We start from the raw sequence: 14,413 nt of genomic DNA on the forward strand, positions 1-14,413 counted from the left end.
CGCTACGCCACCGGCCAGCCAAAAAGAGAGACATGAAGGGTAAATTTAAGCTGTTTCCGCAGATTAGCCTGAAGGAGTCGACATTGAGCGCCTTCGTAACTCCATTCCTTGTCCTATTCATGGCCTTGTCTAAATGATTTTTTAGTGTTGTGCTTGTGCCTGCCAGTTCCTCTTGCGGCTTAGTCCATGTACCCACCATCCACTGTGTGAAAAACTTCTTCCCTCAGATCGCCTTTAAAATGTTCTTCTCTCACCTTAAACCTCCGACCTCTAGTTAAAGATTAAAGTGGGTGGTGGATTAGAGCTGCATCTCTCCCAAAAGAGGTGTAGAGCTTCCCTTCCTTCCACTAGTCTGCAGGTCACCTTTGGGCAAGGTGTGGCACTTGTATAGCCCCTCCATGTCCCCTCCCCTCCACGATCAGGGTCATGTGAAGCTGTGCGGGCAGGTGGTAGATGGTCATATGAACAGCTGGTGCATACCACAAATCCTTTGTTTTGTGACCACTGGCGCCAGGCAGACAATCTCTGAAGAATATTGATAATGACCAGACACTGCCTAGATGAAGGCAATAGCAAGAATAATCATGGTCATGGAAAAACTATGATTGCCCATGTCATACGACATGGCACGTGATGATGATGATTTAGCTCTATTTGTCACATGTACTTTGAAACATACAGTGAAATCTATAGTTTGCATCAGCAAACAACTCAGTCTGCAAAAACCGCCATGCTTCTGGCGCCAACATAGCATCCCCACAATTTGCTCACCCTAAATGTGAGGAAGCTGAAGCACTCAGAGGAAACCCACACAGTCACAGAAAGAATATACAAGTTCCTACAGCAGTGGGAATAGAACCTTTTTCACTGAACGATGATGGTGCAAAGTGTTACATTAACTGCTACACTATCGTGCCACCATCAAGGAGCATGGTAGCTAGTGTTAGGCACCCCTACCCTTGGAAACCCACCTACTGCCCATTATGTTGCTGGCGTTTAGGGCAGTAATGAAGGTCCTCCATCCCTGGCAAAGTTCAGGGCTTCCATCATCATGTCAGTAGCTTGGTTATCACTGTTGTCAGTCATACAAATCCTGGGCGAAGGTTCAGGAATACCGTCGTACTCAGATGTAGAAGGATTTTTCATGCTGCTTCCTTAGCAGTTTTGTTTTACCTGTGAGGGTTGTTAACCCTGAGCTGAACTCCGGAACCTGGAGGACCAGTGGACCACTCTTAGTCTGGCCTCTACCCTTTGACCTGTTTGGTATGGGTGACCCAACCAAGAGCCAAAGCATAAAGCCCTGACTCCAGCCAGCATAGTTGTCTACGTCATTGAGGCATGTAAGCTCCCAAACCCTCTGACAAGGTTGTAGTCTTATTGGAGTACTGTTGGAAAAGGAAAATCTACCTTTTGTATGCCGTTTATAATTTTATAAACCTCTATACGGTTATCCCTCAGTCTCCTGCACGCCAGTCAGTTCAGATTCAGGTTCAGTTTATTGTCATTTAGAAACCACAAATGCAATGCAGTTAAAAAATGAGACAACGTTCTCTGGAATGATATCACAAAAAAGCACGCGACAAAACAGACCACACAAGAAAAACCACATAACGTTTGGTAATCCCCAATCCAGAGTCCAGAGAGGTTGCTGCGTATTAATATTGCGCTACCATCTTAGCACGTTCCCCAGAAAGGAACTCCAAACCCATCAGACAAAACAAGTCCCGGCATGTCCAGTTTCCTTTCAACCCTAAATCCTTAATCTTAGGCAACATTTTGGAAAATTCATTCTGCAGTCTTTCTAATACTATAATACTACCACATCTTTTCTATTGTGTGGTGACAAGGACTGTACTTAATATTTCAAGAAAGACATCTGTATAGCAGCAGCATGATGTTCCATCCCTTGGAGTCAGTAGTCCTGCCTATGATCAGATGATTTGTATAACCCAACTCCACAGCAACTCTGACTTCCATTGGCCCTCTCCAACTAACGCATTCTTCCTGTTTCTCAATTTTGAAGAAACAATGTGCTTGTTTTTTTCTTTGATATGAAAAAAATAAGCTTTTATTTCTTTCCATAGTTTTGCCTGACCTGTTAAGTGTTTCCAGTATTTTCTGACTACATGAATTCTTTTGTCTGAAGTGAAATATGTTTGGACATTTCTATCACCACAATAGGTCTGCAGCAGATACAATCCTACTGGCTCTCCACTCAGTCATGGATCACCTGGGCAGTAGCAATCCCTAAGTCAGGCTGCTGTTTATTGATTATAGCGCAGTGTTCTGCACAATCATACCCTCAGTTCTAATCAATAAGCTCCAAAACCTTGCTTTCTTTAACTCCCTCTGCAACTGTATCCTTGGCTCCTTCACTGGATGATCACAGTGAGTGTGAATCAGAAATAACATCTCCTCCTCACTGACACTCAACCCTGGCGCACCTCAGGAATGTGTGCTTCGCCCACTGATCTTCTCTCTCTACCCCCAAGGCACAGCTCAAACATCATCTTTAAATTTGCCGATGACACAACTATTATTGGCAGAATTTTGTTTAGGGACAAGAATGAACACGGGAGAGAGGTCGAGCAGCTGGTTGAGTGGTGTTCCAACAACAACACTCAACATCGGTAAGACTAAGGAATTGATTGTGGACTTCAGGAAGGGGAAGTTGATGGAATACACACCAGTCCTCATTGAGGGATCAGCAGTGGAAAGGGTGAGCAGTTTCAAGTTTCTGGGTGTCAACATCTCTGAAGATCTATCCTGGGCTCAACAAATTGATGCAATTACAAAGAAGGCATGATAGTGGCTATATTTCATTAGGAGTTTGAAGTGACTTAATATGTCACCAAAGACTCCCACAAACTTCTACAGATGTGCTGTGGAGAGCATTCTTACATCACCATCTGCTTTAGAGGGGCCACTGCACAGGATTGAAAGAAGCTGCAGGAAATTATAAACTCAGCCAGCTCCATCATGGACACTAATCCCCTGGCATCAAGGACGTCTTCAAAAAGCAATCCCGCAAAACACTGCATCCATCATTAAGGACACCCATTACCCCGTACATGCCTTCTTATCGCTACCATGAAGGACGTGGTTCAGGAACCAGAAGACACACATTTAGAATTTCAGGAACAGCTTCTTCCCCTCCACCATCAGGTTTCTAAATGAACAATGAACCCATGGTACACAACCTCACTATGTTTTTCTTTTTTTTTGCTCCGTTTTTGCACTACTTATTTAATCTAATTTATTTATATTTCATATTGTAATTTATAGCTTTTTTTTATTATATATTGCATTGTACCACTGCCACAAAACAACAAGTTTCATGATGTATGCCAGTGATAACAAATCTGATTCTGGTTCAGATTCTGAGTTGTTTTCAGAGTACTGTCTGTATAGTACAGGCTTTTTTAATTGCTGCAAGGCAGGTGTATTAAAACAATGTGTTTTATGGCCAGTAATTGAGAAGAGAATTTGCATATTCTACTCATCACATTTTCCCCAAGGTGGAAACTCACAATGGTTTCACAGATTCTTTGCATCCTTTGGTACCTTGAACTCATTCCTTTGAGTATCAGCTTAGGTGGGCAGGAACATCCTCAGCAGATTTTGAAGGAATTAAAAAAAAATTTATATTCTAGGATTTAAGGCATTTACACATATGAATCCATTCTGAATGATTGCATGGATAATAGATTGAACCTGGGGCTTTTCTATTCAGTTAGCACAATGCCATCATTTACAATGCATTACCTAATAAAATATAATAAATCTAAATAAAATAGAACCATTTATTCTAGTTCAAGCAATATATGTCTTAAAATAATACTGTTGGTCATCAAATGAAATATTATGTGACAACATCTATTGAGTCTGATTTATAAATTTTTTGCCCATAGATTCTCCAATTGAAAGACCTGGCCGGAGACGCAGTATGCCTGGGGCTGCTCCAGAGGAAAACCCCTCCACCGAATTACCCGCTTCTACACCTTTTCGTGTAACGGTAAGATTATTTAACAACAAGACACGTGCTCTTCCAATTTATACTGCTGAATATTTTAGTTTCATTTTCTCCATCTTGTCATGTGTCATTTTGCCTCCTGAACTGGAATGTACCAGTGCCAATCTTTGCTTATATCTGCCATCACAGATCTGGGCTGGTGGTGGGATTTAGAAGACTGAAGGCAGAGGCCGCTATAAGTTTGCTGGCAGCAGGCGAGCTGCACCTGCGAGGTAGCAGTGAGGGAGTAAGTTTGCAAGCTGTTAGTGTCAAGGGAGTAGGTTTCATTAAAACGTGTAAGTTTCTTAAATAGAAACATTGGTTTATTATTGTCACATGCATCTCATTACTGTGGAAAAACAAATTCGGTGGCCCCTTCATTAGGTACACCTGTAGACCTGCTCATTAATGCAACTATCTAATCAGCCAATCATTTGGCAGCAACTCAAAAGGATGCAGACCTGGTCAAGAGGTTCAGTTGTTGTTCAGACCAAACATCAGAATAGAGAAGAAATGTGATCTAAATGGCTTTGACTGTGGTCCACTGCTGTTCACTCTGCTGACCCACGACTGTGCTGCAACATTCAGCTCAAACCATATCATCAAGTTCGCCGATGACACAACCATGGTGGGTCTCATCAGCAAGAACGATGAGTCAGCTTACAGAGAGGAGGTGCAGCGGCTAACGGACTGGTGCAGAGCCAACAACCTGTCTCTGAATGTGAACAAAACAAAAGAGATAGTTGTTGACTTCAGGAGGGCACAGAGCAACCACTCCCTGCTGAACATCGACGGCTCCTCAGTAGAGATCATTAAGGGCACCAAATTTCTTGGTGTTCACCTGGGGGAGAATCTCACCTGGTCCCTCAATACCAGCTCCATAGCAAAGAAAGCCCAGCAGCGTCTCTACTTTCTGTGAAGGCTGGGGAAAGTCCATCTCCCACCCCCCCATCCTCACCACATTCTACAGAGCATCCTGAGCAGCTGCATCGCTGCCTGGTTCGGAAATTGCACCATCTCGGATTGCAAGACCCTGCAGCGGATAGTGAGGTCAGCTGAGAAGATCATTGGGGTCTCTCTTCCCACCATCACGGACATTTACACTACACGCTGCATCTGCAAAGCAAACAGCATTACGAAGGACCCCATGCACCCCTCATACAATCTCTTCTTCATCCTGCCATCTGGGAAAAGGCTCTGAAGCATTCGGCTCTCACGACCAGACTATGTAACAGTTTCTTCCCCCAAGCTATCAGACTCCTCAATACCCAGAGCCTAGACTGACACCTTGCCCTATTGTCCTGTTTATTATTTATTGTAATGCCTGCACTGTGCACTTTATGCAGTCCTGGATAGGTCTGTAGTCTAGTGTAATAGTTGTTTTTTTTCCTATGTTTTTTTATGTAGTTCCGTGTAGTTTTTGTGCTGTGTCATGTAACACCATGGTCCTGAAAAACGTTGTCTCGGTTTTACTGTGTACTGTACCAGCAGTTATGGTCGAAATGACAATAAAAAGTGACTTGACTTGACTTGGAATGATTGCTGGTGCTAGAGTATCTCAGAAGCTGCTGATCTGTGATTTTCACCACAACAGTCTTCAGAGTTTACAGAGAATGGTGCGAAAAATAAAAATACCCAATGAATGGCAGTCCTGTGAGAAAAACACCTTGTTAATGAGAGAGGTTAGAGGAGAATGACTGAATTAATTGGTCTGGTTTAAGCTGAAAGGAAGGCGACAGTAACTCAAATAACCACATGTTACACCAGCGGTGTGCAGAAGAGCATTTCAACGCACAACACATTCACCCTTGAAGTGGATGGGTTGCAGCAGCAGAAGACCATGATATACACTCAGTGACCACTTTATTATCTGTAAGAGGTATGTTATAAAGTGGGTACTGTGTGTATATTTGTGTGCCATCCATGTAGATCATACCACACATATGTAACACGCTGTAAGGTTTCACTGCTAAGGTAATGGTTTCTCTGTAGCAGCAATGTTTGGGTTATGACTAGAGATATTGGGGCACGTTAGCCAATGAGCAGGATGTTGTTCTTCCTTGTATGTCTGGGAGTCGGGAATTCGCGACCTTTTGACGGGGAGAAGACGCAAATGAAGAGAGTTGGTAGACCGCCAGATGGAGTGGACTTGGAGAGAGGGTCTGAAGGCGCCGATCGGAGGAAGTCGATGGTGGACACATGGCCTTATCAGTAAGCTCCAACGTTGTGCATTAGACTGATGAGAATGGGCCCTTTTTTTTTTCCTTTATTAACCATGTAGTCAAATGAAGAATTATTAAGCTCAATCTTTAATCGGATATCATTTACCATTTGTTATTTTGTGGTACTGATTTGTAATGGGACACATTGTGCAGCATCTACCCAAATGAGATTTCTTAAGTTTAGCCAGGCCGAGGGGGCTATCATCCCCTATATTAAGCTGCTAGCCAAAGTGAGAGTTATACCTAAGTACATTGAGGTAGTGAAAAACAAATATCGCACATAATATAGTATAGCAGCTATATAGAAATACAAAGCAAGTAAATAAGTTAGATGCCAGGTCATGATGAGATACAGTGGGACATCAAGACTTTATCTTTTAATATATGAGGTAAATTTAAGAGTCTGATAACAGCAGGATAGAAGCTCTCCATGTGTCTGGCACTATATGTTTTCAAGCTTTTCTATCTTCTGCCCAACAGGAAAGGGGAGAAGAGAAAGGATGTCTGTGGTGGGTGGTGTTGTGGGGGGGCGGTATAGTGCTAAATGCTGGAGAATGAGACTGCCGCAATTTGTTGGAGGAACTCAGCATGTCAAGTAGCATCAGTAGGAGGAAAGGTATCATCGACGTTTCAGCCTTGCTTCGGGGTGGATGTTTCTGCAAGCTGAGGTGTCAGTATCAGAATAATTGATGGTCATGCATGACTGAGTTAAGGAGAAATTTCTTCATTGAAATTTGGATTTTGCTATCACGGGTGCCTGTGAAGGCTCAGTTGTTGTTTTCATTCAAAACAGATTATTAGTTTTCCAGACATGAATGGAGTTAAGGTATTTGGGAGTAGTGCTGGAAAATAGCTCTGAGGAAAATAATCAGCTTTGCTTGGTTTTAATGAATGATGCAGCAGATTCAAATGGCTGGATGTGCCTGCTTGTTATATTCCTGCGAGGCTTTCCTGTTCCCATTCAGTTATGTAATAAATTTCACAAATGGTGAGGTTAGTTGTTCCCTCTGTAGTGCTTTGTCAACCATATGCCACTGAGAGCTTGATATGAAAGTGGAAATAACATCATAATGCAGCTTTAAGATATCACCTTATAATTAAGAAGAGTGAAGAAGATAGGACAGTAGATGTTGTTTATGTGGACTTCAGTAAAGCATTTGACAATGTCCTGCATGATAGGTTAGTCCAGTAGATGCAGACACAATGTGATCCAAGTTGGCAAATTGGCAAGGTGATAAGAAGCAAAAGGTAGTGGTGGAAGGATGCTTTTTGGTTGGAAATGTTATAATGCTTATTTTGTGTGTGTGTGTGTGTGTGTGTGTGTGTTGTTTTTTGGATGTTAAGGAAGGTATGACTAGTGACTTTGTAGATGGCATGAAAGGTTGGTGGCGTTGTGGCTAGCAAAGAAGATTGTCTATGTCCATAGCTCTCTGACGGTGAAAAGAGGATGCTGTCCAAGTTGCATGCCATCTTGGACAATGTCTCCCATCCACTCCATAATGTACTGGTTAGGCACAGGAGTACATTCAGCCAGAGACTCATCCCACTGAGATGCAACACTGAGCATCATAGGAAGTAATACCTGCCTGTGGCCATCAAACTTTACAACTCCTCCCTCGGAGTGCCAGACACCCTGAGCCAATAGGCTGGTCCAGGACTTATTTCCACTTGGAATAATTTACTCATTATCATTATTATTATTTAATTATTTATGGTTTTATATTGCTATATTTCTACACTATTCTTGGTTGGTGCGACTGTAACGAAACCCAATTTCCCTTGGGATCAATAAAGTATGTCTGTCTGTCTATAGAAGTAAGATGGAAAGTTGTGCATCAAGTGGGCAGATGGAACTTAATCCCAAAACATTTTGGGAAGGAAGACGACATGTAAATGGTAGGGTACAAAGGAATGTTGATGGACAGAGGGACCTTGGGGTTCAAACCTGTAGATTCTGGAAGTGACAGTATAGGTAGGTAAGGTGGCAAAGGAGGTTTGCCTATACTTGCTTATATCATACACCTGATGCAGTAACTGTAGCCTTTGGCCAGGGGCAGATGTCATCAGGTGGTGCCCAATCTTCATAGAGTCTTTTAACCCTTAACCACTATACTCTCCAGTAGGTGGGTCAGCAGTGGTGGCCAAGTTACTGTCCATCTGCTCCTGACTTCTGGCTCAACTCCTCTCACCTGCTCCATATCTAGCAAGAGGCTCTGTCTGCTTCCTCCACCATCCTGCGAGCTGCTTGGCTCTGGCTCTTTTCATCAGGGCCCAGCGCACACAGCAACCTCCATGCTGACCTTGCCGGAAACCCTCTACAGCCAATCTCCACAGCGACTGGCCACGTCTGCCATCCTTTGTCCCTGCACTCCTGGACTAAGGACTGGTAATTCAGGGCCTTCCTCTGGTGAGCCTCCTCACACTCTTCCTCCCACTTTCACAACTTTTTGCAGGATTTTCCATTCAAGTCCATACCAAGCTGTGATGCAGCCAGCCAATATTTGTCAAAGTTTTAAATATCATGCGGAATCTTTGCAAATTCCTAAAGAACTAGAGGAGGTGATGCCGTGCTTTCTTTGTAATGGCACTTACATGCTGGGCGCAGGACGGGTCATCTGAAATGATAACACAGAGGAATTTAAGGTTACTGATCTTCTCCTCCAGTCCTTATTGGAGGGGTTCGTGGACCTCTGATTTCCTTGTCCTGAAATCAATTGTCTGCTCCTTGGTCTTGCTGACATTGAGTCAGAGGTTGTTGCTATGGTACCACTCAGCCAGATTCTCATTCTGCCAGTTCTTATTCTCATTCATATGCTAATTTGCACCACCTTTGATTTGGCCTACAATAGTGGTGTTGTCAGCAAACTTAAATAGGACATTGGAGCTGTGCGTAGCCACACAGTCATAAGTATAAAGTGAGTAGAGCAGGGGACTGAGCACACAGCCTTGTGCACCTGTGCCAAAGGAGATTGTGGAGGTTATATTATTGCTTATCAAACTGACTGAGGTGTACAACTTAGGAAATCAGGGATCCAATTGCACAAGGAGCTACTGAGGTCAATATCTTGAAGCTCATTGGTTAATTTTGAGGGGATGATGGTATTGAATGCTGAAATGTACAGTCGGCCCTCCTTATCCGCGGGGGATTGGTTCCGAGACCCCCCCACGGATACCAAAAAATGCAGATGCTCAAGTCCCTTATTTAACCTGGCTCAGTGCAGTGGTCTTTAGGACCCGCAGTGAATCCGCAGTGTTTCTGTTCACGAAAATAATCAAGATCACAATTGAAAATATGGTGGAAGTAATAAAGCAATCAGAAAGAGGTGAAACATGATCGGTCATTGGAAAAGCATTGGGCTACAATCGGTCAACGATCAGAACAATTTTAATAGAGCATGTGAAAGGCCCTGCCCCAATGAAAGCTACAATTATTACTAAGCAACACAGTGGTTTAATTATTGCAATATGTATGTTTCTTAAGTGTTTTATATACATAGAAAGGTAAAATATGTACTATATACTAAAAAAAAACATTTGACTGACTGACGCTAAATAACACTGGATGTACCTATTCTGACTTCAAATCCGACTTAAAGACAGACTCAGGAATGGAACTCATTCATAACCTGGGGACCACCTGTACTTTTAAATCATCTCTAGATTACTTATAATACCTAGTACAATGTAAATGCTATATAAATAGTTGTTCTACTGTATTGTTTAGGGAATAATGACAAGAAAAAATAGTCTGTACATGCTCAAACAACGAGCGCTGGAGAGTGAACTTCGGGTTTTCCCGATCCGCGATTGGTTGACTCCGTGCATGCGGAATCCGTGGATAAGGAGGGCTGACTGTAATCTATAAAGAGCATCCTGATGATTACGTCTTTGCTATGCAGATGTTCTAGGGTTGAGTGACGAGACAATGAGATAACATCTGCTATGGACCTGTTGTTCTGGTGGGCCAATTGCAGTAGTTCCAAGATGCTTCTCGGGGAGGTAATGCATCTCCCAACCCCGCTCCTCTGCACCCACAACCACTTTGTTGTTTTAATATCTGGAGTGTTGCTCTTTACCATCTGACTGTATGCAGGTAGGAGAAGACAGCCAGTTGATCATACTTACCAAAATGCAGTCTGGACCGGGACGGTAGGCAATCATTATCTTAGTATAACGGTGGTCTAGTAGATCAGATACAATCACCATATCTCAGAGTTATTTATGAACGTTATATGGGCCAATGGGATTAATGTATATGTGGAGACAAGGTCAGAATGGATTTGACCAAAGGGCTTATTTCCTTACAACTCCATAAGTAACATGCTGTCCTTTAATGTGCTGCATATTACATATGCAGAGAGGCTTTTAAGAGGCAGTTTCCTCCTACTTACAATCTTATTTGTAATCTGTTTTGAGCAGTTTTGATTTCTAAATGCCATTGTCATTCAGAATGAAGCAAGTCATACTTTGAAGTTTCTTTAAGATACTAGATAATGATGGTGAAGCATCAGTTAGTTCTTTCATGCTTCCTTCTTTCTTATCTCTGCTGCTGCTTCCTCAATTGCCTTTGCTTTTCCTTTTGTCTTTTACTTTGTGGAATAATTGATGATATGGCAGGAAGCGTGATAGAGTGAGTACTATGGCATGTACTGGGAGTCATAAGAGGAATATCATGCAGTTAAATGGAGGGGGATTTAGATCGTATTGAAACGTGAAATGTTTACCTATGTTGCTAATTTCCATGGTGTAACAACAACTGAAGAATGGGAAAGGCAAGTTAGTAAGATGGTAAAACAGGCTGGAAGTAGCTAAATGGAGTGCTGCGACAATATGTGTTAGAGGTTTTAATTTTTTTTAAATCAGCTATTTTGCTAGGCATGGTAGCATGCTAGCATTGTTACTGTTGAATAGAAGAGGAACTTGGGAAAAGGGAATAATGGCACACTGAAGGCAGCAACTTAAAGCTCTTTTCAGAAAAATCTGCGTTCTATGTTTTATTGCTGCGTCTAATCTAAAGAGCCTATGCATGATGCTCAGATTTACTGACAGCCAGGATGAGATGCAAGACAGCTGCTCATCTGTTGTTTTGATTTACAACATCTAAGACTACTTCTGGGGTCGGCTGGCGGTATAGTGGCATCAGCATTGAATTTCAAGGCAGATGGTTCTGAGTTCAAACCTGGGCAGCAGCAGTATCTGCGTGGAAGAAAACCCTGACAACCTACTTCTGTATCTTGCCACGAAAACCATATGGGGGCATAGATAGAGTGAGTCCATAAGATCACCAAGAGTTGGACTTAATGACTGAACAACAACAAGGTTACTTCTGCATTTGCATGACAAAGTGGCATTAGGTAGAGAGGAACCAACTGAAATCAGAAAAGTTCTAGTAAACAGTGCTTTTGCTTTCTTGGAGAAGGTCAGGCTGAATTTCCTGGTGCTTAATGGAGGAAAGAAAGGATAACTATCAAGGTTTAACTTTGCACAGGACTTGTCATTCTTCCCATTCTTTCCAACAAGAATGAAAAGTATCACAAAGCATTTGTCACCTTTGCAGAGTTTCATAAACTTCAATTCTATATCCCCTATATGTTCATTTCAATTAAATTGTGCTCCCATTTTTAATCTATAAAAAGCACATTGCTGTTAGTTCCAGGATTAACCTGATACCTAGTGATAGTGACTAACAGTGTATCTGCAGATCAGCAATGTTATGAACCATTTCCTGATGTACTAAAATCCCAATTATGTCAAACTGGTCAGTTGAACAGCATCATTCCAGGAGTAAGTTTTGCCAAGTCCTGCTGTTCATCCATAAGATCCACATTCCATTGATAATCCTCCGTAATTCCTGCCACTCTCAACATGATGCTTCTGCAGCTTCTCCACCTCTGTCTGTATTCCAACATGGCCGTTCTGTCCATGAGTCACTGCTTATTGTTCTATCTCCACCTGTGCCCTCTCCTGTTCTGCAACTGAAGCCAATGCAGCATCTCACCTTTTATTTTTTTGCTTCCCACAATCCAAGGACCAAAACACTTTGAAATACTAATTCCCTTGGGCTACTTCCAGTGTACTGTATTGCATTCAATGCTCTTAAAGTGATTTCCTGTACCTTGGAGAAATCAAATGGACATTATGTGACAGCTATGCAGAGTAAGTATCTCCATTCAATCTGCAAGACTGGTCCTGAGCTTCTCGTTTCCAGTGAAATTGTTTCTCTATCCCATGCCCAGTCTGCCCTCTGACCTTGAACTCTTGCACTGTTCCAGAAAGCTTAATGCAGGCTGAAGGGACAACATCTCCTCTTTTGACTAGGCACATTACGCTCCTCATGAAGCAGTAATGAATTCAACAGTATCAGAAAGACAACCTTACTAGTTTGTCAGAGCAACTCAAAGGCCATCAACCTATATCATTACACTGGTGCCCTATAGAGCATTGAATTGTTATAGTACTCTTGATCCTCCACTCCAATCATTCTAAGTACTTTAAAAGGGACCTTCTAGAGGTCCATAAAATATTGGTCACACCGCACTTGGGATATTGTGTTCAGTTCTGGACACCTCATTATAGGAATAATGTGGAAGCTTTAGAGAGGGTACAGAAGCGATTTACCCCAGGATGCTGCGTGGATTGGAAAACATGCCTTATGAGGAATGGTTGAGTGAGCTAGGTCTTTTCTCTTTGGAGTGAAGGAGGATAGGGGTGACTTGCTAAAGGTGCATAAAGTGACAAGGGGCATAGATGGAGTGGGAAGCCAGTGCCATTTTCTCAGCAACACACACAAAATGCTGGACAGCAAGCCAAGCAGCATCCATGGAAAAGAGTAAACACCCAATGTTTTGGGCAAAGTTCCTTCTTCAAGACTGGAAAGGGAGGAAGGTGGGAGGTGATAGGTGAAACTGGGAGGAGGGGTGGGGTGAAATAAAGTGCTGGGAAGTTGGTAGATGAAAGAGATAAAGGGCTGGAGAAGAAGGTATCTCGTAGCAGAGGATTAAAGACCATGGAAGAAAGGGAAAGGGAGGAGCACCACAGGGAGGTGATGGGCAGCTAAGGAGGTAAGGTGAAAGAGAGGGAAACAAGAATGGGGAATGGTGAAAGGGGGTGCAATTACTAGAAGTTTGAGAAATCAAAGTTCATGCCATCAGGTTGGAGGCCATCCAGGTGACATATAAGGGGTTGCTCCTCCAACCTGAGTGTGGCCTCATCGCAGCAGTAAAGGAGGCCATGTACAGACTTGTCTGAATGGAAGTAGGAAGTGGAATTGGAGTGGGTGGCTACAGGGAGATCGTTTTTCTTGGGGCAGATATAGTTAATATGAGAGGGTATAATTTTAAGGAGACTGGAAGAAAGTATAGGGGGACTATCAGAGGTAGGGTAGTGGCAGAGGCAGATAAATGAAAGAAAAACAGAGGGCTATGTGGAAGGGGAGAGTTAGATTGATTTTGCAGTTGTTTAAAAAGTCAGCTCAATACCGTGAGCCAAGAGGCCAGCACTGTTCTATGTTCTACAGGGGCTGTGTTGCTGCTTTGCTGGAAACCTGGTGCAATTCGCTGCTGTCCACTAACACTCTCGGTACAGAGTTAACTATGACTGTGTGTCAAGGCTACCTGTGAAGACTGGTGTTGGGCAGGCTGGGCTGAGTGGTGAGCCCATTTTGAACTGAGCTGTGGAGCTCATGGTTCCACACTGGTCAGCAGGGTGAGTATGGAGTATTGCTGGAGAGTAGTAGTACTCAAGATGTTGACAGACCACCCAGATCCAACATAACCTTCTTATTACTTTCTGTCGGATGTGATGAAAACTGTTGTCTGCCAATATTCACTGCAAGGTCCTGTCCAATTCAGAGATTATTCCAAAGTAACATGCTTGATATTGGTCGCTGTAACCCAGACAAGTCTTCTCCTGCCAGTCCCTAGCAATAGTCTACACTCACTTTGCATGGCAGGTGTCAGCAGTGAGTGGCCACACAGGCAACCGGTTATACTGAACAAGGGGCAAATCTTCCAGTGATCAACAACTGTCAGTTTATCTCTCCACAGAAGTGCCTGACCTATTGGGTATTTCTAGCTTTCACCTTCATTTCAGAGATAAAGTAATGTTTAGTGAGACATGATTCCAACATGTTACTTTCAAATCCTCTGTCCTTGTCCCCTACTTTAATCTTCTCCATACA

General features: G+C 42.8%; 1 protein-coding gene across 6 annotated transcripts in view; it reads left to right on the forward strand.

Moving 5' to 3' along the window:
- The window catches only part of LOC132407402 (disabled homolog 2-interacting protein-like), a 605,300-nt gene that overhangs the window by 303,066 nt on the left and 287,821 nt on the right, over nt 1–14,413 (forward strand). For 5 of the 6 annotated variants that reach the window (XM_059993828.1, XM_059993832.1, XM_059993831.1 and 2 more), the window contains one exon: nt 3,912–4,015. In XM_059993828.1, the coding sequence (XP_059849811.1) occupies nt 3,912–4,015 (104 nt within the window). Of the gene's footprint in view, nt 1–3,911; nt 4,016–6,204; nt 6,224–14,413 lie in introns of those variants that run through there. The other variant, XM_059993834.1, reaches the window with a different exon arrangement.

This window comes from Hypanus sabinus, chromosome 18 (genome assembly GCF_030144855.1).
Source record: "Hypanus sabinus isolate sHypSab1 chromosome 18, sHypSab1.hap1, whole genome shotgun sequence".
Classification (NCBI taxonomy): domain Eukaryota; kingdom Metazoa; phylum Chordata; class Chondrichthyes; order Myliobatiformes; family Dasyatidae; genus Hypanus; species Hypanus sabinus.